This window comes from Poromitra crassiceps, assembly GCF_964638095.1.
Source record: "Poromitra crassiceps genome assembly, chromosome: 11".
Taxonomy (NCBI): Eukaryota; Metazoa; Chordata; class Actinopteri; order Beryciformes; family Melamphaidae; genus Poromitra; species Poromitra crassiceps.
This window is the reverse complement of record NC_139643.1, coordinates 47,345,990-47,367,542: the sequence shown is the minus strand read 5'-3', so window position 1 is coordinate 47,367,542 and position 21,553 is coordinate 47,345,990. Positions and strand designations below refer to the sequence as shown.

At 44.9% G+C, this 21,553-nt stretch overlaps 2 protein-coding genes across 2 annotated transcripts; both read right to left on the bottom strand.

The window, feature by feature from the left end:
- Positions 1-36: 36 nt before the first annotated feature.
- LOC310785074 (fatty acid-binding protein, liver-like) lies at positions 37-2,130 on the bottom strand (the record flags this gene model as incomplete). The annotated part of the gene is made up of 4 exons (XM_083646064.1): positions 37-63; positions 541-630; positions 892-1,064; positions 2,064-2,130. 4 exons carry the CDS (start codon positions 2,128-2,130, stop codon positions 37-39), a joined length of 357 nt encoding a protein of 118 aa, XP_083502190.1.
- An 838-nt stretch (positions 2,131-2,968) lies between these two features.
- On the bottom strand, positions 2,969-16,311 carry LOC310785225 (Na(+)/H(+) exchanger beta-like). The gene is made up of 13 exons (XM_083646231.1): positions 15,985-16,311; positions 12,753-13,213; positions 10,905-11,155; positions 9,977-10,194; positions 9,550-9,746; positions 8,954-9,043; positions 8,077-8,147; positions 7,678-7,839; positions 6,682-6,784; positions 6,101-6,196; positions 5,303-5,375; positions 4,719-5,046; positions 2,969-4,247 (listed from the first exon to the last, which is right to left on the bottom strand). The coding sequence occupies exons 1-12, from the start codon at positions 16,250-16,252 to the stop codon at positions 4,787-4,789; spliced, it is 2,250 nt and encodes a 749-aa protein (XP_083502357.1). The 5' UTR covers positions 16,253-16,311; the 3' UTR covers positions 2,969-4,247; positions 4,719-4,786.
- Between the last annotated feature and the right edge of the window lie 5,242 nt (positions 16,312-21,553).

Here is a 21,553-nt window from a genome sequence, read left to right as displayed (position 1 = left end):
AAGGTTTAAATCACCCACAGCGCCCTCTACCTGTCACTACTGTTCAGACTCCACCTGCATCATCTGTTCATGCACGGGTATGAATCGGTACGAATAATAGTGGATAACTGTGGATTGAATCATGGAAACAGAAATCAGTTTGTTCATAAATTATGACATTTTATTCCCTCATGGTTCCTTTGTTTGAAGAAGCCGAGAAGGTCTTGAGATGATCCAAGTGGTGCTGCTGGATGCAGATTAGATTCGTTTGCTTTTACTGACGGCTGTTACAGAGCCAATGGTATAAGTCTGGGGGGGGGGGGTGAAGGAGCAGAGAGGGAGGGCAGGGGAGAGAGAGAGAGAGAGAGAGAGAGAGAGAGAGAGAGAGAGAGAGAGAGAGAGAGAGAGAGAGAGAGAGAGAGAGAACACATTAGGATCAACAACATCATGACTAGACTAGCACACATCCCTGCAAAGAAAATGTGAAAATCATAGAATATCTTGAAATGAGTGACTTCAAAGTATTGTGCAGCAATTTTGAATAAAAGCAAAGCCTCTGACCATAACCATGTCCTCTCCTTGGATTTCTCGGACAGAGGTGAACTTAGTTGTTTCAGTAATAAGCTTCCCATTCTCCTCCATGATGGTGCACTGGTCAGGAGCAAAAACAGAGTAGAGTGCATCTTTGAGGGAAATAATCTCCTTGCTGCTGTTCCCATCACATAGATATAATAAATAAATAAATAAATAAATAAATAAATAAATAAATAAATAAATAAATAAATAATACAAATTCAGGGTATAATTTATAATAAGAAATAACTGACTCATGACTTCTTAGATAGCGGAATAGATACTGGTTATTTCCCTGAAGGAAATTAAGAATTCCATCAACACACATGTAACTTTTACCTTGAACTTCCTCCCATCCAAAGCAGTGAATTCGGCCTCCTTTCCAATGCTGAAGGAGTTGACTTTGGTGCAGAGGGGGGTCTTGACCGTGAAGGTGAAATCTTTGCCTTTCTGTTCGATCACTACCACAGGTTTGACATCCCTGTGCATTTTGGTCATCGTTTCAGGTGCACCTTGAAGATAATAGTATCAAACAAACATTCTGCTATCCGTCAGTAGTGGAAAGAGTAAAATGTCCTACTCAAGAAGGAGAACTATGACATTGCTGATTTTTTTTTGCTCAAGTAGAAATAAAAAACATTTATGTAAAAATCTCCTTAAGTAAAAGAAGCTGACTTAAAATGCATGCAGAGTCAAATTTACTGAGTTACTTTTGAGAAAAGACAAGGTTGTTACTTTAGATGTGATCTTTCCCATGCGATTATAAAAGGACAAGAGGAAAAACTAGATTATTTCAATTGGAAAATTTGGAAATGACAAAATGAAGCACACCTAAAGCCAGATCTTCTCACTGCGAATGTGGCTCCACAATTTGGCCAAATTTCACGGCAGTACAGTTTCTGTTGCTTACCGAGATCCGACAAAACGGATGCCATTTAAAATCTCTTACTGTAGGTAAAAGTAACACTACTGACAGTGGTTCTGAAAGTGGAGTCCGTGATGCCTGCCTAGGCGTCCTTGGGGGGGGTTCCAGGGGATCCCCAGGAAAAAGGGGATACCCCCCCCCCACACACACATGCACACTATAACTCTAGCCTAGGTAAACCCAGCCTCCACGTGACCACTATGTACTGCTACAGTCTGTGCCATCACGTTAAGCTACTATAACTCCATCCATACGTATGACATAATGTATGACTATTTTGGTCATGGATTTCATACACTTTCTGTTATAAAACATCTAAAAACAAAAATATTATCAGATGGGGGACCCTGGGACAAAATATTATCAAATGGGGGTCCGGGGTCTAATTTGTGTCAGTTTAGGCCTCAGAGGTCCTTGATGTGAGAAAGTTTGAGAACCACTGCTTTAAAAGATAATCAAAAAAGCACAAGTAGCCTACACAAGAAAGCCCCTCAATTATAGAGGAGTAAATGAGTTGCTCCCTGCCTTGGTATCCATACATACAAATAATAACATTAATAATTTAAATATTTGAAAATGTACTCACCTATTGCTTTAAGGAACTCATCAAGGTTCTCATTAGAATAAGCTTGCCAGGTGCCATTGAAGTCCATGTCTGGAGAGTGTCTGCTGTGCTGCCTGGTGGAGGGACTGTCATCATTCCCCTCACACACTGCTGGTTGGCATGTTGGGGACCGCTAACTCCCTGTTGTCGGAGGTGTCATTTCCACTGAGGGACGGGGCAGGTTTCACTTCAGTCTCTATTGTCATGTCTTTAAAGAAGAGAAAACTCCACACGGCAACAAGAGATCAGGTTGAGGATAATGCATTGTTGTGCTAAGGCAGTTGCATTAATATGCATGGCCTCAAGTCTTGAAGCACAAGTTCTGTAGAACACCAAGTCAAGTCAGAACAAATCAAAAGTCCAGTATCAATTTAATATCTTAAAGAAAACTAAATATTAAGGACGTTCAATGGAATATAGTTGTAATAGGATAGCCTCCAAACTTGATAAGAGCATCATTGAGTTTCATTTCTATAATCCGTTTCATCTTCAATAAATTCAATAATTCCATAGAAATTCAGAAAACTGAATTTAAATTCAGTCGTCTGCTGGAACAAATCTCATCCCTTTCAATCCGAGTCATTTTACACAAACACAAGATGTCAAATCAAGACTTTAGAAACATTTTCGAGTCATCAAAGTACAAGTCAAAGTCAAATCCCCCCAAGTCACCAGAACCCGAGTCCAATCAAGTCTCAATTCTCTTTGCGCATCAAGTCAAGTCTCAAGCAATTACAACTGTGACTTGAGTCCATGTGACTCAAGTCCCCGAATCATAACTCATCATTTCACATACTAAATCCAACAAAACCATTGTATATTACTGCTACATTTAGACAACGACAAAGTCTTTATTTCACACAGAAAAAAATTAAGCTTTCCTTCACTTTACAAGCATGTAATGGCTTCAGTTTGACACAATATTCTTCTTTTTTTTTATATAAAAATAGTTCACTTGGCACACGCACAAAAAAGCAATACATATTAATTAAGGCAGATATGTGCAGGCTGCAAAAGCTCAGACAGATCCAATATCGTGCAGCGACGGTATGAGGAGACTGAGTGACTCGTTCTTTAACCACACAACAAATGGTAAAGTCAGTTACAGGAACACTGTGCTGCAGAGTTTCATTCAAAAATGAAATATCTGCTATTTAAAAAATTTGACAATACTTTGACAACACGATTGCTGCTGGTGTGAAAGTAAAAATCACACCCAGGTGTTTGGCGCCTTCCGTCTCCTCTCTCACTTCCTTGTGCATTAGAACGGAGGGGGGAGGGGCCTAGGCTAAATCTCGTCCACAGTCCACATCTCGTCTGCACACATCCGTCCACACACATCCCGTGCTCAAAGTAACACGCAGTCGCATATAGAAGCGGCTGCACCACTTTAAAAAAAAATCTGGATTATTATTGAGGTTAGTCATCAGAAGATCTTGGCTTTCAATGTTTTCGATGGATCACAGTGGAGAGCATTATGGAATAAAACCCATTCTTTTTTTTTTCTTTCTGCAAAGGGTATTTGTTGATACACTTTGCCATGTTGCAGTCCCTGAGAAACATATGGATCACTCATGCAGTGCTGTTGAAATACAGTGCAAAGCTCGCTCACAGAACATCTCACAGAACATCTCACAGAACATCTGCTCAAACAGCATCTGCATGCTGCTCTTGATTCTTGAGTTCTTTTAACCTTCTCGGGAGCGCCAGACGGCTGGAGTTTACCACATCAGGATGAAGAAGGTTGTGGACGGGCGTCCGGGTAGTGTAGCGGTAGATTCCCTGCCTACCAACACGAGGGCCGCAGGTTTGCACCCCCGTGTTACCTCCGGCTTGGTCGGGCGTCCACACAGGCACGATTGGCTGGTGTCTGCGGATGGGAAGCCGGATTGGGGGTGTGTGTCCTGGTCGCTGCACTAGTGCCTCCTCTGGTCGGGGTGGAAGTGAACTGGTGGGAATAGCGTGATCCTCCCACGTGCTACGTCCTGCAGGTGAAGCTCCCCCTGTCAGGTGAAAAGAAGCGGCTGGCAACTGCGCATGTGTCGGAGGAAGCATGGTGCTATTCTCTGCTCTCCACAGATCGGCAGAGGGTGGAGCAGCGACCGGGGCAGCAGGGGGGGAAATTGGCCAAGTACAATTGGAGAGAAAAATGGGGAGGGGGGGATTCTGAAAAAAGAAAAAGGAAAAGTTTGGACCACAAAAAGTACCATAAAATTAACTAGTGCTACCTCTCTGTGATATTCCACACTTTATGGCAGTCATTATATGGTCCTTGGTGGTGAAAAGCCCACCCGCCTGGTGCTCCAAGCAGGTTAAAACAAACATTCAAAATGATTTGTGAGCACTATATGATGCAAGTCCGCTTGTTAAGACACAAAACGCTGACAGATGGCTCACTTCTTTTTGACAGTGAGGCAGTTATAAAACCTTTAAAGCGCAAACAGTTAGTGCTGCATGCTTCTCTAATACAATTCATGATTAAAAAAACAAATCCAAACTTCCAAAAAGGAGATCTGCAAAACACAACCAAATAATTTACATGATCACAGAAAGACATATTTAAATTATAAATATCTAGCTTTGCTTCGACTCCCGTTCATATTTCGACTCCCGTTCATATTAAGTGTCTCTACTCACTGAATACAACTGATTATGAAGAGGAGAATGTATCCTCCGTTTTCCTCTCTTCAAGTACTTCATGTGCTTCAGACGTCATCGTCCTTCTTTGGCCCGGGGTCACTAAGGCAGCGTGCGAGTTTCAGTCCTTCCTGCTCCTCCTGGTTGTCCGACGCGCCGGCGCTCGGCCCCGCGGCCCCTCTGGCGCTCGGCCCCGTGGCCCCTCTGGCACGGTCCGCTCTCCTCTGAACGGCCCTCGGTGCCAATTCGTCCAGCAGGCTGATGGCTTCGAGGGTGCTGGGACTCCTGCCTCTGCTCTCTGTGCCGTCGGAGCTGAACACCTGGTGGTCTGACAGACACACAGCAGGCAGATGCACGCTAGTTAGTCCAGTTAGTTAGTTAGTCCTTTCTTGTGCTAAGACATTAGCCTGATCTCAGCCTGAACTCCCCCCCCCCCCTTTTTTTAAACAGAATCTGCTTTGTTCACATGTGTTTATGTTCTAGAAGTGTGATTTTCCGACCTGTTCCTCAATACAATGGCAGTGAATGGATTCTCCAATCTCCTCTAGCGGAGCAACAGATAACAGAGAATCACCATCACTGACCTGACTCAAAGCGGACTTTCCTCAGTGGCGGCGCCTCCTGGCGGTTGGCAGGAACTGTGAGGTAGTGACTCATCTGTGAACGATGCACAAAAAGCATAGATACAGTCAGTGTCTCGTCATAGACGTTGGGGTAGCTGGCTGGGGGTGTGGTCAGGGTGGGGTAAATCCTCCCGTTCTCCCCATTCAGCATGGTTAGCATTTAGCTGCTAACCCATCCCAGGCAGAAAGAATCGGTGATTCAACCACCGCTGTAAACGCACATCTGAACAGACGTCTATGTACCTGCTCTAGAAACCCCAATCCTGTAGTGTAGAGCCGCAGCACCGTCCTTTGGTGAGTCAGCCCAACCGGTCCCTATTAATAGTGGACTATATAGTGTGTTTGCCATTTTTTTTAATAGTGTCTGAATTCTCAACCATTAATTTGATTCACTATATAGACCGCTGTAAAATACCCACAATGCACTGCAATTCCTGGTGAACAGCGAATGTACACTACATGTTCTCCCATCTACCACAATGCAATGTGGTCGTGTTTACCAAGAGGGTTGTAGTGTCCGAAACTCGTTTGATCGTTCCCCATATACTGTAGTTCACTATGATAAACACTACATGGGGAATAGTGAGTGAGTGAGTGAGTGAGTGAGTGAGTGAGTGAATGAGTGAACCATTCCGAACACGGCAATGCAGTATAGGCAGTAAAGGATGCCAACTGCCGTAAAACACCACAGAAGAAGACACAGAGTTTCCTGTTTCAACAGATACAAAATGTTTGAATCCCAGTGCTGTCGACACTCACCCTCCTCTCCATCTCCACTCGCTGCTTCCTGAAGCGAATCTCACTCACATCTTCAAGCGGGTCGATCATCAGGTCATGTCTGCTGTAGGAGCGCAGCTGAGGGCAGACGTGGTTAAGCAGAGTGTCAGAAAGTTTTAACAACTGCAGAAAAGTCATTGAACGTTAATGCACTATATTATTTTCTCTCCTAACATGGTTAATAGTCAAGTCAAGTTTATTTGTCTAGCCCTAATTCACAAGCATGTCTCAGAGGACTTTACAGAGAGAGAATGTGTCTAGCCAGGGCTAACTATGCACAATCAATAAACAGAATTGAACAACTTATATAAAGCTTGTAAAAAACAAGCATAGCAAGAGGAGAGGAGAGGAGAGGAGAGGAGAGGAGAGGAGAGGAGAGGAGAGGAGAGGAGAGGAGAGGAGAGGAGAGGAGAGAGGAGAGGAGAGGAACCATAACAGCCATAACACCACTGGTGATAAAGCTCTTATGGCTGGATGACATGATCAAAAACGACATGCAAGACTCATCACATGTAAGAGACTCATCACACAGACAACAGATTGTGTTCAGTTGTGTCTCCTACCCTCTGTCTGGTCCTCTGCAGATTCCCTCGGAGAATCTTCCGGATCTCCTCCTCTCTGCCTTTTGAGATCTTTGGTATGACCCGTCCTTTGGGCTGGATGTTGCTGTGGAGACACACATTCATAGGCAAAGCATTACTAGTAGAATTACAAAGGAAAACACAGATTTTATTAAGGTGCCGTCATAAAGGAACAGTAAGTCAGATTTGATCGTCCCACAGCACAAAATGGCCAGCATCTATCTGCTGGGGGTTGATCGGGTTGTCGCTCAATACCAAGGACTCAACCATCAGGTGCTGAGATGTATGTCTTTCAAACAAACAATCAAGCTGTGACTAAAACGTATGATCGCTCTTAATTGGAAGAAAACTGATGTACCTTCAATTGGGGTCTGGATCAGGAACATGGCACAATGTATGACAATGGAAAGAATAACATACACCTTGAAAAGCAAATTGGAAGTGTATGAGCGGATATGGAATCCATTTAATGATTTCATCACAAGTGCAGATATAGGGGAGCTCATACAGGAGGCGGACTCAGGATAGGGATCTTGAAGACTTACAGTATGTGGTAGATTCCAGGTTTCTTCTGAAAATGTTGTTTTAATGTTTGTTTTTTGTTCAAAATTGTCTTTACTTTATTAGGTACAGTACCACTGGTCGATAGATGTTGAGAGCGGGGTTTGTGTGTGTGGGACGGTTGTATTTGTTTTGTTGTGTTTATTGTACAAAACCTATATTGTAATACTTGCAATAACAGTTGATAATTGTACGGGAAAAATTTAATAAACATATAAAAAAATTAAAAAAAAATAAAGCTGTGACTGATAAATCCAATAAACTTGTGAGTGTAAAATAAACGACAGCAAACACATAGAGCCTTGGTGCTGTGTGTGTGTGTGTGTGTGTGTGTGTGTGTGTGTGTGTGTGTGTGTGTGTGTGTGTGTGTGTGTGTGTGTGTGTGTCTGTGTGTGTCCGTGTGTGTGTGTGACTCACTGCAGGGACAGGGATGGCAGCTTGGCGGTGCTGCCGCTCTCCACCAGCATCATGGCCTGCTTCAGCTCCATCTTGTTGTAGAAGGAGATGAGCTGCGGCTCGGTGGAGCGCTCGCCTGCGATCAGCCAGCGCTTCACGTAGGTCTTGTTGAAGCGGTTCAGCCTGCGGACGCCAGGAGAGGGGGCTGTTGACCAACATTTATATCTCAACACGTTTCTGCTTAGCATTTCTGGTACTACACATCAACTGGCAATTATTGCTTCATAAGAGGTGTAAAACATTTGAACTAGTAATAACATTGGCTAAAAATTTAGTAACTCCTATGTTTAATATAATGCAATAACTTCTGAAGGTGTACGTCAAGCTACTGACACAAGTTACTGACAGAGGAAACCATACTTGTCTTTCCAGTGATGATGTCCATAGTGACCACAGACCCCTTCGATTCCTGTAAGGAGATGATCCAGGAACTAGAGGGAAAATTAGTCACAGATTCATTTAGTAGAAGTTGGATCTTTATTTTTATGATCAACAAAGTATAAAAAGTGTTTTATAAAGAGCCAACTTAAAGCAGCTACGAGCAACTTTTTCGATTGTTATTAAACAGTATAAATTTAATATCAATGCATCACATCTTACCTCTAATAGTCGACGATACCAACGCAGAGTAGTCTCGCTTGAACCCCGAGTGAATCGGCCAGTGTTAGTGTGTCTGTAGCCAGGGCAGATCAGGAATTGAAATGAAACGGTTTGCAGCAGCCACTTCGGCCATAACCACAAAATAACTTCCAAAAAACCTGTTAGAATATAACGAGAGATGTTCCCGCGAGTATGCGTGGCGTTCACATTGTTTATGTTATGTTGCTAGGCAGCGCAAACGGCGTAAAAAGGCAGCTGCGTTTCACTTCCTGGTTTCACTTCCGCGTTTCACTTCCGGGTTACCCGGTCCGGTCGCTCTAGAGAGCCCCCTGTTGGCGCGAGTTTAGACAGACTATAGACTTAATAATCACCTAAGGGAGCAATCTCAGATACACATGGCTTTGGTCTCGTCGACTATTAGAGGTAAGATGTGATGCATTGATATTAAATTTATACTGTTTAATAACAATCGAAAAAGTTGCTCGTAGCTGCTTTAACAGAAGATTGATCTTCATCTTTTATGTCTTATGTATAATTGTTCGTTACACATTTTACGGTGGACTGTTGCTTTGCCTTTTAAACGCATAAATAAAATGAATACATCCAAACCTTTCCAAAGTCTCTGTAGGAGCCTCACCTGCATATGAATCTCCTCGTTAATAGTACGCTTGCTCTCCTTCTTCTTCTTCACTGCCAGCAGGTCGACCAGAGGCCTGATTGTCATTCCCTGAAATCAGAAGAACGCTGAAAAATCAGAACCATGACTGATGACAAACGGATAATATTCACAAGAAAAACACGCACACGGCACTTTTGGGTCAAACAGTTACTCACAAATAACTTTTATAGTTGATGTTGGCTTACATAGGTGACAGACGAGTTGAATTTGTACGAGATATGAGCCGGAGGGTTTATCTTTGTTGTTGCAATTGTTGTTGCTAGTCACCAATAGAGGTCGATAAAGGCAATTGTTTACTTAACCCATTGATACCTGATGCAGCATTTGCGTGTATATCCCTCATTTGTGTGTGTATCTCTTTAAGACCGCGAACCGCGTGATGCGGTTCGCGGTCTTAAAGGGATACACACACAAATGCTGCATCAGGTACCAATGGGTTAATGCCCTTTTAAAGAAATGCAGAGAATTATTTGCAAATGTTATGTGCCCCAGGTCTGTCACAAATTCACACAAAAATGTACGTACTGGCATCGCCAATGCTTGACCGCTCTCACCTGCACAAAAACAGTGAAGAAGATGACGGTGATGATGGCCGTGAGGAACAGGTTCTTCATTTGAGAGTTGGTCAGTAGGAAGCCCAGAGAGAAGGCGATGGCGCCTCGCAGGCCGCCGTACGCCACGATGAACTGGTCCTTCTTGGTTAACTTCACAATGCGGAACTTATTGATGATGTAGGTGAGGCCGACCACTCCTGAAACACACCGACACCAGGACGTCATCAACAGGACGTCATCAACAAAATCACATAAAAATCCTGTCCTTATCTACTCAACCCCGTTGAACGTTTTTTCCCCCCCATAAAACATTCTTAACACCGTCGCAGCATTCTCTTAGACAACTGAAGTGGATGGTAACTAGCTTTCAAACATAAAAAAACAAACTAAATCTATTTTCACATAATGCGTTTTCCGTTGCGCTCACCCAGCACTCTGGACACGAGGCAGAGGACGACGGTGAGGATGACGAAGGTCCAGTTCCAGGTGTGCGGGCCGGCCACGGTGGAGACGCCGAGGAAGATGAAGATGAGCGTCTCGCTCACGCTGCTCCACATCTTCAGGAAGTACTTGATGGTGGTGTAGGACTTGTGCGAGATGTTGGCCTCCACGTACGGCCGCATCACCACGCCGCATGCTATCAACCTGTGGGGGAGAGCAACGCGTTAAGGATTACTGCACTTTCCCCACTCAGCATACTCACTCAGTGGTCCCCAACGCGGGGGACGTGGGGACCACCACAGTCCTTCAGAGGGTTCCTGAGGGTCCCCAGCAAATTGATGAATTATTAAACATCACCATTATTTAATTTACAAGAAGTCTAACACAATTAGAGAATGTAGAAGAATGCCTAAAATACTCATTCTGGACAAACATATCTAGCAAAAAGAGATTCTCAGATTTGGGATTGAGACAAAATCTCATCGAGTGGGGGTCCATGCCCCTAATGTGTACTACATTGAGGGTCCTTGCTATGAAAAGTTGAGAATCACTGCTCTAACTCAACATGTGGTTCTCAACGTGCGGTCCGAGGACCACCGGAGGTCCTCGAGGAAGTTCCAGGGGGTCACCAGGGTCACCAGCAAATTCAGGACTTGTTAAAACATCACCATCATTTCTTTCACAAGAAGTGAATGCCATTAGACTGGAGAATGGAAGAGGACTATTTTAATCATAGTTTCACTGTTATGTCTCTACCTACAAGACAGATTGTCTTGGAATTCGGGACAAAATCAGATCCAACAATAAAAAATATTCCCAGATTCGGGTCAGAGAGATACAATCTCCTCAAATGGCGGCATCTCAGACAGAGAGCAAGTTTTGATGAGTAAATATGACAGAGAGTGATAACTTACGACATGATGCCCGACAGGTGGAAGACCTCGGCGGAGAGGTAGGCCATGTAGCTGTAGAGGAAGACGAAGAGCGGCTCGATGACGCGGGTGTGCGAGGTGAAGCGGGAGGTGAAGGCGCCCAGGAAGCCGTAGATGGCGCCCACCAGGATGCCGCCCAGCGACACCACCAAGAAACACACCACGCCGAGGAAGGCGTCGCCCACCGTCACCACTCCCGCGTGGGCGAACTCCTCAAACAGGTGGTACAGCACCTGTAGGGTGGAGAGGAGGTCAACCTTCCAGCTTCTTTTATTTACATGGTGTATCACAGGTGGCTTTGACTCACAACTGAACACTTAGGACACTTCATAGAAAATACAGATATCATTTATAAGTCTATCGCCATTGAGCCTAAAAATACCAAGATATGATTATATTTGGTCCATATTTCCCAGCTTATTCTACTGTTTCACTCATCGTAAGTTGCTCTGGATAAGAGAATCAGACAAAAATGTGAAACGTAAATGAATGTTCTCTTGAACTGTTATGTAAAGTAGTAACGTCTTCTGTATTTTCGTTCTTGTATCCCTTAAAAGGGACACTCCACCAAAAAACAATGCTGATTTATTTTTGTACATATCCAAAAAACTGTAAAGAGTTTTGTAGCCATTCATTTAGTTTGCCACTAATTGAGAGTTGATTTGAGTTTGCCACTAATTGAGAGTTGATTTGAGTTAAGTTAAGTTGATGTCATCTGTGCATGAAGTTCTCCTTTAAAGATTAGCTTTTAATGATTACTAGTACTACTAACTGTAGTAGTAGTAGTAGTATCTCTTCCAGCTTCTGAAATTAAAATACTATATTTTCATTTACATTTCAATAGACTCTAGACTGTAAGCAGCAGCTTAAATATAACTGTTCTTTGGCAAAGATCCAAACATGGACAAAGGTCGATTCCAACTGGCCATTTGCCTTTTTTCCCCTCTCGTCTCCGGCACAACATTGTCTCCATCAGTGCCAAAATCTTCCTTTTGCCTCCAGGAGGCAAAAAGCAGGAGAGCAGGAATGTATTAATTTACTGTCTTTGGCACCCAGATCTGCAGCATGGCTGCATGCACACACCAGGGTAACCTGCGTTGTCTAGTCCCCCCGCAGGCAGCTGGGGTTCGAATCGGGAACCTTCGGCATGGGAGACGGACACTCTAGCAAGGAGGCAAATCCATACATGTATGGGGGCTCTAGCATAATGTCGCTAGAGCATCTCTTTAAGGCGTCAGGGAATGAGGTTTACTCACTGCACAACACGACCGCTAGCTACTGTTACAGCAGCAAAGTGCCCATTAACAGTTAACTTCCTGTTTATTATGCAGCCACATCTCGTCTCTAATAGCCTCTACAGCTGGCTCAGAGGAAGGAACATCCGGCTAATGGAAAATGGATTATGGCTTTCTCTGTAGGAATACAGACTGCATGTAGAGAAGAGAGAAGAAGAGTGAGCGTCTGAATGGACAGAAGCCAAAAAAGGCAGGAAGAAAACAGGTATACAGTGAGTGTAGTAGCCTGGACTTTATTGGGGGAAAATGTCACTTCAATCAAAGAGACACCATCCCATTGAGCAGACCTGGGCATTATGTGGCCCAGGGGCCAGAACCGGCCCTCATGATGGTTCTGCCGGGCCGGGGAAGACTAAGACAAACCACGCCATTTTACTTATCAAGCTAGAAAAGAAAATCAAACGAGATGACCGAAATTGGCTGTTTGGAGTGATTTCCAATATAATAAATGCAGAAAAATAAGTGCATATGTTTTCTATAATTTAATCTAGTGATCAAATGAGAGGTTGAGGCACGACAGTCGTCCCTCACTCACCACGGTGACGGCGTCGTTGAGCAGCGACTCGCCGAACACCAGGATGTACAGCAGCTCGTTGATGTGGATCTCCTCGAACACGGCCAGCACCGCCACCGGGTCCACGGCCGAGATGATGGAGCCGAACAGCAGGCAGGAGAGCAGGTCGATGCTGGCCAGCCCGGTGCCCTCGATCTGGCACACGGCGTACATCATCCCGCCCGTGAAGAAGACGTTCCACAGGGTGCCCACCACCGCGAACACCAGGATGGTGCCCAGGTTCTCCGTGAAGGGCCGGACGGGCAGGAAGTAGCCGGCATCGAGGATGATGGGAGGCAGCAGGTAGAGGAAGAAGAGCTTGGAGTCGAGGACCGGAGGCGACTCCCCGATGGCCTTGATGATGCCGCCCACCAGCAGGCCCACGACGATCAGCAGGCAGCTCTCTGGCACCACGCCGGGCACTCTGGGAATAATGTGAAAACCTACAGATGGAGAGGGAGTGTTCAGCATTTTTATCTCCGCCCCTCTTTTTTTACAGACTGAGAAATTAAACATATATGTATGTATAAGCCCAAGCAATTCAGACAGAACCTGGTGTGCATGTAGGGCCGCAAAATATATATGCAACGGTAGCCACTGGGTAGCGCTGTGCACTCCCTGAGACCTCAAGACACGCTCTAGAGCCCAGATGCTAGAGCCCAGATGCTAGAGCCCATATGGGTTTTAGCCTCCTTGCTAGAGCATCCGCCTCCCATTCCAGAGGTTCCCGGTTCGATCCCCAGCTGTAGTGGGACTAAACAACGCGGGTGACATTGGTGCTGTGACCCGAACGGAGTGTTTGTCGCAAGCAAGTTCACTTGGTTTTTTCCGTTCACCGAAAGATGACAGCACTATCATCCAGAACAAGCACCAAGTAGCAACAAACGCAGGCGGAACTAATATTTTCAGAAGGTGAACAAAATCCTTAAGAGTACAATTGATTGATTGATTTGATTGTGGATATGAAAGACAACAAAATCTAAGGGATAAACATGTAAAAGTGCAGACACTTATTTCCAACATGGTCCCTGATCTAGGCCCAAGAAGGTGCCTTTAGTGTGGTGGCTGGTGGCAGCTCTTTCCATCCCTATTATAAATCTATAAACTCTTCCAACCAACTGCTCAAGCTAAAACAGGCTGGGAGTTTTTATTCATAAATCAGAGTAAAATCCAGCTCAAAGAGTCACTGACTGCAGTGTGGGGCAAAGAAAAAGACATGAGGAATGAGAGTCACCGAGTTCAATATAAACACACAGGACTGGTGTTGTCTTTGTGATACTGGTGCAGGGACTTATCAGGGACTGATGTAGCAATATAAGAACTGGGACAGATAGTCTGGAGCTCATATGCACAGGGGACTGTGCAAGACTTACAAAAGACTACACTCAGCAGCTCTCTCTGGCTTGAAAATGTCGCTGCATGCAGAACTAACCGGCTGCAGAAAGATGGGAACGTGTTTCTCTGATGGTCCACAGTGAGTCCTCCTAACCTCCTCATGCTCTTAATCTATTTAGCGTTTATTTACCCAGAGGAGGAACTAGTATATCCACTTATTCTTTATTAATCTGACTCAAATTAAATCTCTCTTTATCAAAAGTGACCTGGATGGTATCACAGCAGCATCTATGACCAACATGAATGCTGCAGATAAACATAATATAATGATGTAGATGAGCAGACACAAATTCAATCAGAAGCGAATGAGAATCAGAATTGACTATATGAATCTATAGAGGACAGTTAATCCAACAGTAGACCAGACAGACAGGGCCAGACAGGGCCAAGTCTGATAGATCCAGGCTGAATAAAGTATATCGAGATAGAGAGAGACCAGTTATTTCCGTTTTAATTCATTTTGCATTGAGCGTAATTCACCGTGGGCCTGTCTGTCACATTTGTCTCTCTCTCTCTAGCAAATGAGGCCTTGGCAATTCAGCGTCAAGAACACATGACTGTTGTTGGTCCGACCGAGCTGCTGAGAGCGTTTCGGCCATGTTTGATGCAGCTTGTGTGCAGCCGTGTCCTCCTCGCCCCCCCTGCTTTCCATCTTGTGTTGACACACTGAGGTCTTTGTTATCGCGCGGGCCACCGGGGCAGGAAGTTGGACCCCGGCCCTGAGAGAAAAACGGCTGGACAAATAGATAAGCAGCAGCATGAGCGCTTCACCCATCTTCCTCGGCCAATGACAGAGCACAGGACTCAGGAGTCCAATCAGAGGCCGATCAGCAGCAGCACCAAACCCCTGTCTCTGTCTCTGAACACTCGACCTCCCCTTTGACAGGGTGGCCCGGTGGTTACAGAGACTGTCCTGTAACAGAAAAGCCACAGGTTCGACTCCCTGCCAGCAGCCCACGTCGTGTCCTGCTGCTGAAGTGTCTTTGAGCAAGACACTGAACTGAACCCCTGCCTGCTCACTCATCACCAGGCACTATATGGATAAAGACTATCAGCTAAATAAATAAAAATGCAACAGTAAACACCCTGGGCCCATTGTAAATACAGGCTCAGATGAGTGTTGATGTTCACTGATGACATAACAATCGTGACTGACACACCACAAACACCGCCGCCACAGTCAGACACCAGGCACTTAGCCAATTTTAAGAAGATCTTGTCCCAGGGTGCCTCCCATCTGATCAAATGTTTTGCTTTTAGATGTCTTATTACATAAAGTTTAATGAAACCCATGACCAAAATAGTGATGTCATTGTGTTACTTGTGGTTGTGATTATAGTGAACCCCCCCCCCCCCCCCTCCCCTCCCACACTTTTGCTGGGGACCCTCTGGAACCCCCTCAAGGACCCCTGGGGGTCCCCGGACCCCACTTTCTGAACCACTGCTGTAAATACAGAGGAAGGTCGCAGGAAAACAACTGAAAATTTCCATTTGATCCTTTTAACTAGTTTGAACAACTGCTGTGAGATACATGCTGTTAACTCCAGCACGGCTCCAATTACACTCTAATCCGTCAAAATGTGCATCTGTTCCCCTCGCAGGCAGAGGGGCTCGTAGCCTCGTACACTACTCTCTCTCTGGTGGGAGCGGCGCGGCACCGTCATTTCTGCCCTGAAATAAGTTTGTGGCACTGGCACCGTTTATGGAATCATAGCGCACTGTAAAGGCCTGCAAATAGGCTATGAATCATGAATCATGAATCATGTGACACAAACTGACGTCGGGAAGTAACGTTTCTGATGTTTATGGCTGAACTCACCAAGTTTCATGAGCAGGGCGAGCAGGATCCATAGCGAGATCTCAAACGGCGTCCTGACGTGCTCGTAGTTGAACGACAGCACGGGGAAGAGCTTTTTGTGATGCGAGGGATGATCCGTTTTGTTCTCGTTCTCTTTTGGATTCTTGCATGGCTCTTTGCTGGAGAGGTCACGACTCGCGGAGGCAGCCACGGCGAACACGAGCAATAAAACCAACCCACTGACACGTAGACGGGAACTTCCCACCGGGCCAGAACCGAACACAGCCATTTCCCCCCCCCCACACGGTCTGACAGGTGAAATCACAGCCGCGGGGCGAAAATATCTTGCTCCCGATCAGCACGAGATCCGATGAAGATGAAGATAGCACGGGAAGTGATGATGATGATGATGATGGTGCGCCCTGGAGAAGCGCGCACTTTTACGCACAGACTCCCTAGACATCTTGAAATTACGCACCGCTGCAGCTGTAATGTTAGGAGTTAAAACCGAATGATATTTGGTTATGTGCGTGGGCGAGCAGATGCATTCCCGTCTCCAGGTGGCATTGCGTTTCTTTTCTCCCGCTGAGATGGATGGACATGCGCCTGGACCTCTGCCTGCCTGGTGACCCGCCGCCGCCTTCTGGAGACCTGGGGGAATGTGCATGAAGCGTCACCATCCAGCAGAGAGAGAGGCGCGACCCCTGGGCGCGACCGAAGAAAAAGATAAATTGCCGCTGGTCTGGTGGTGGCCTCTCTCTCTCTCTCTCTCTCTCGCCAACTGGTGATAAGGCGACATCTGCTGGAGTGGAGGAGCAGGACACACGAGCACACACACACACACGCACACGCACAAGCTAGAATTCTAGGCTATTTGACAGTCCCCCCCCCCCCATATAATTTTTCTATTCTTGGTCAGTTTAATGCCTGTATCTATCAACATTAAATGGCTTCCAGATGTTTTCATTACAGTTCCCCATCCCCTGTACAGTATTCAGTTCATCAGAGGGAAGAGAGTGACTTGGAAGTCCAATTTCAACATTTAATTAACTCTGTTGGCCATAACTGCAATTACTCTCCTAGCAACTAATTTAGAAACTTGCCTATCTAGTCTTGTCATTCCCTTGTGGCTCCTTCCCTCCACACCTGCCTTCAATGTGTCCTCGTTAGCCCGGCCCTGCTCCTATGTTCCTCACAGCTGGCCCTCATGTGTCTGATTAGTTACACCTGTGTATTTATGCCTGTGTCTCCCCAGTCACTCTTGTTGAGTCATTATGAGTGTCTAGTTTATATTTCTGTTTTTGGAACCTAGCTTATGTCCTGGCAGCTATTGTACTAGCAAACACTGCAACCAGAAGTAAGCCTTAGGGGCAATTTAGAATGTTTTTATGTGTCGAGTTTTCAAAGTCTGAGACTGTTGGCCTCCCCCCAGACAAAGCTTGGACAAAGGTGCCCCTATGGGATCATGATTATGTTATTTGAGCCCATATAGATATTCAACAATTCAGCCAAGATAGCCTGATGTTGCTGTTTGACATACTTCAGACTACACCAAATAAAAATGTCTGTCTGAAGGCATTTATTAGTTTCTGACTCTGGAAAAGTGGGAAGAACAGTAGAATTCCCCAAACTTACTGTATCTCTGAACTATCTCATTAACCAAATCACACACATTTAGGATAGTATATGAGATCTCCTTTTGATAACTAATGTAATATTTTTTCACTTCCATTCACCGAGCCTCCCCTGAAACTGTTTGGAGCCCCCCTGGGGAGGCCTGCCCCCCTGGGGAGGCCTGCCACCCACTTTGAAAACCTCTGGTCTATAGTAAAAACAGTTTGTTCATCCTGAACCCTATCTGCTGCCTTGTGTGTCCATTGTTTGGGTCCACCACACTACCTCACCGTATCAGTCATTCACAGCAGGTCAGCGGGGCAAACTGGTATTTGAAATAGCTTCCAATTCTACATGAGTTCAAAATAAATGAAATGTTCACAGTTCACAAGTCCTTGGTGCAGTCTGCTATAAGCCCTGTTCTGCTGTTCTGCTATAAGCCCTGTTCTGCTATAAGCCCTGTTCTGCTGTAAGCCCTGTTCTGTTATAAGCCCTGTTCTGCTATAAGCCCTGTTCTGTTATAAGCCCTGTTCTGCTGTAAGCCCTGTTCTGTTATAAGCCCTGTTCTGTTATAAGCCCTGTTCTGTTATAAGCCCTGTTCTGCTATAAGCCCTGTTCTGTTATAAGCCCTGTTCTGCTGTAAGCCCTGTTCTGTTATAAGCCCTGTTCTGTTATAAGCCCTGTTCTGCTATAAGCCCTGTTCTGCTGTAAGCCCTGTTCTGTTATAAGCCCTGTTCTGCTATAAGCCCTGTTCTGTTATAAGCCCTGTTCTGCTATAAGCCCTGTTCTGTTATAAGCCCTGTTCTGCTATAAGCCCTGTTCTGTTATAAGCCCTGTTCTGTTATAAGCCCTGTTCTGCTATAAGCCCTGTTCTGCTATAAGCCCTGTTCTGCTATAAGCCCTGTTCTGCTATAAACCCTGTTCTGTTATAAGCCCTGTTCTGCTATAAGCCCTGTTCTGTTATAAGCCCTGTTCTGTTATAAGCCCTGTTCTGCTATAAGCCCTGTTCTGCTATAAACCCTGTTCTGCTATAAGCCCTGTTCTGCTATAAACCCTGTTCTGTTATAAGCCCTGTTCTGTTATAAGCCCTGTTCTGCTATAAGCCCTGTTCTGCTATAAGCCCTGTTCTGCTATAAGCCCTGTTCTGTTATAAGCCCTGTTCTGTTATAAGCCCTGTTCTGCTATAAGCCCTGTTCTGCTGTAAGCCCTGTTCTGTTATAAGCCCTGTTCTGCTATAAGCCCTGTTCTGTTATAAGCCCTGTTCTGCTATAAGCCCTGTTCTGCTATAAACCCTGTTCTGTTATAAGCCCTGTTCTGCTATAAGCCCTGTTCTGTTATAAGCCCTGTTCTGTTATAAGCCCTGTTCTGCTATAAGCCCTGTTCTGTTATAAGCTCTGTTCTGTTATAAGCCCTGTTCTGCTATAAACCCTGTTCTGTTATAAGCCCTGTTCTGCTATAAGCCCTGTTCTGTTATAAGCTCTGTTCTGTTATAAGCCCTGTTCTGCTATAAGCCCTGTTCTGTTATAAGCTCTGTTCTGCTATAAGCCCTGTTCTGCTATAAGCCCTGTTCTGCTATAAGCCCTGTTCTGCTATAAGCCCTGTGTGGCCCCATCTGACCCCAACCGCAGCAGTATTAATAAAAACAACTGTCGCCATCAGAAGGATTACAACGTTTTATTAAACACACTGTTCACGTTCAAACATGGCTGGTTCCCACAGCACAAGCATCCCGTCCTGTCTGCTGCCTGTCTGGCAGGCTGCGTGCAGGAACATGGGGGCTCACAGGCTGCGTGCAGGAACATGGGGGCTCACAGGCTGCGTGCAGGAACATGGGGGCTCACAGGCTGTGTGCAGGAACATGGGGGCTCACAGGCTGTGTGCAGGAACATGGGGGCTCACAGGCTGTGTGCAGGAACATGGGGGCTCATGGACGCGTAGAGCTACAGTTAGCGTCACAGCCGCTGGACAGTAAAGTGCACAGAGATATGCAGCAGAAGAGTGAAGATGTAACAACCAAATGATCTGGCAACTGGTTGGTGGCTGGTGTTACATCTACTGTGTAGCAGTGGTTCTCAAACTGTTTCACATCAAGGACCCCTAAACTGACACAAATTAGATCACAGACCCCCATTTGATAAGATTTCATCCCAGGGTCCCCCCATCTGACACAGTTTTTGCTTTTAGACGTTTCATTGCAGAAAATGTATGAACCCCATGACCAAAATAGTCATACATTCTGTCATTGTGTTATTGATGGATTGAATTATAGTGAAAATAAAGTATTCCCATATTTGCTGGGGACCCCCTGGAAAACCCCCCTTCGTGTCTAAAGGGCAGGAACTAACACAGGTGCAAGCAAAACATTAACGAGGGCCCCCAGCACTGGATCACCTAAATGGATTGGAAGTTGGAAACTTTGCTTGCACCTGTGTTACTGCCAGAATTTTAGACAACAAAATCGGCGAATTGGGGTGGGAAGCGAACAAGGCGAATGGAGGTCCAGGCAAAAACAACCTGACACAGATCGAGGAACGTCATGTGACCTCTCTCATGGCATCTGATTCATGTCAGAGCCTCCTGGTGGAGTCACTTCCCCTGGTGGAGTCACTTCCCCTCTCCCTCCCAGCTTCATGCACATGAATCGCTCCATACAGTTTGTGCAGCCAATCTGACAATATGTGTCTCCACTGAGCTTTCCACATGGACAGAGACAGAGCTTCAGAAGCATAACGCTCTTTTAAGTGCTAGAACGTTAACATGCACAAGTATGAGAACAGATGCCAGCAACATAAACACATATTTACTTGAGAAGTTAATGATTGGCTACTGCATTGCATCAGATTAACAGGAAACAAAAAGTCAACTGTCTTCCTGCTGTGGCATTTTGGTATCTACTGCTATTTCATTCATTAAAGCCTATTGTAAACATTGAACTAATTATAGCCCAAATAAAGTTACGGTATATAATTTAGTAAATTAATTATGCACAAATAAAAACAGACATTTCTTGTCTGGTTATTCTCTCTGTAGTCTCACAGTTTAGTAAATAGTAACAAATGCTCAAGGGGCGATGCTTCTCTCTCTGCCCCTGAGCAGAGCTGGCTTAGTAACAGGCTGAGGCCCCCCTCCCCCATCACATGTCACTTTAAATTACTTTATATTTTGCACTTTATAATTTGTGATTGTTTCTCTGTATTGATTTCTCTTCCACTACTGATGTGACCGCTGCTCTGCATATTTACACTAAGTCAAATTCATCATTTGTAATCTGTTTACTTACTGTGGCTGTGAATGTTGATCTTGATCTTTGCTTTGGTACTGAACACTGTACAATACAATCTATATTCAACACATGAAGGTGCTAAGGTACAACAGGCTAATCAAGTTCATTGAAATACATTAGAGCATATGTGCGAACTAACATCAGCAAATAAATTAGTTCTTCAAGGAAACTTCGGTTTTTCATCAGTAAACTAGTTTTTGGTTGTCAGTTTATGTACTTAATTTTGTTGTGGTGTCACTGAAAAATAAATAAATAAAGCATTGTAAAAATACAGGGAATGGCAAAGGTCGCAGGTCAAATCATAATGTTGAGATGCTTGTTGATAAGTCAACTGATGCACCTATTTATAGTCTAATATTTGTAGATAAAAAAAACAAAATCAGTGAAAATTGTAGTCCACTTAAAGGTGTTCAAAGGTCTTCTACAGACAATGGTCAAACCTGCAATACAATATTTTTTAGAATTTAGATTTGCTCTTGTGATCCCATTAGTGAAGCAGAAAGTTTGAAAGGGCTGAACATTGTCATTTTCCACCTGGAACACTTACATTTTCCTTCAAGCAACAACACAAATACGACTTCCTCCAACACACAAACCTTCTCCAAAACACACTAACAAACAATCTCTCATACAACAGTCTGTCATCCGGTCCATAAGTGGCTCCGGCCCTGACCTCCCCTCTGTGTGTTGTGG

What these genes read in the sequence shown, in the direction of transcription:
- LOC310785225 (XM_083646231.1), bottom strand. Translation starts at nt 16,252, where the DNA reads ATGGCTGTGTTCGGTTCTGGCCCGGTGGGAAGTTCCCGTCTACGTGTC. An exon ending in CGCCCTGCTCATGAAACTTG is followed by an intron (nt 13,214 to 15,984) that starts GTGAGTTCAGCC and finishes CTCCATCTGTAG; the next exon opens with GTTTTCACATTATTCCCAGA. An exon ending in TCTTCACTGTTTTTGTGCAG is followed by an intron (nt 9,044 to 9,549) that starts GTGAGAGCGGTC and finishes TTCTGATTTCAG; the next exon opens with GGAATGACAATCAGGCCTCT.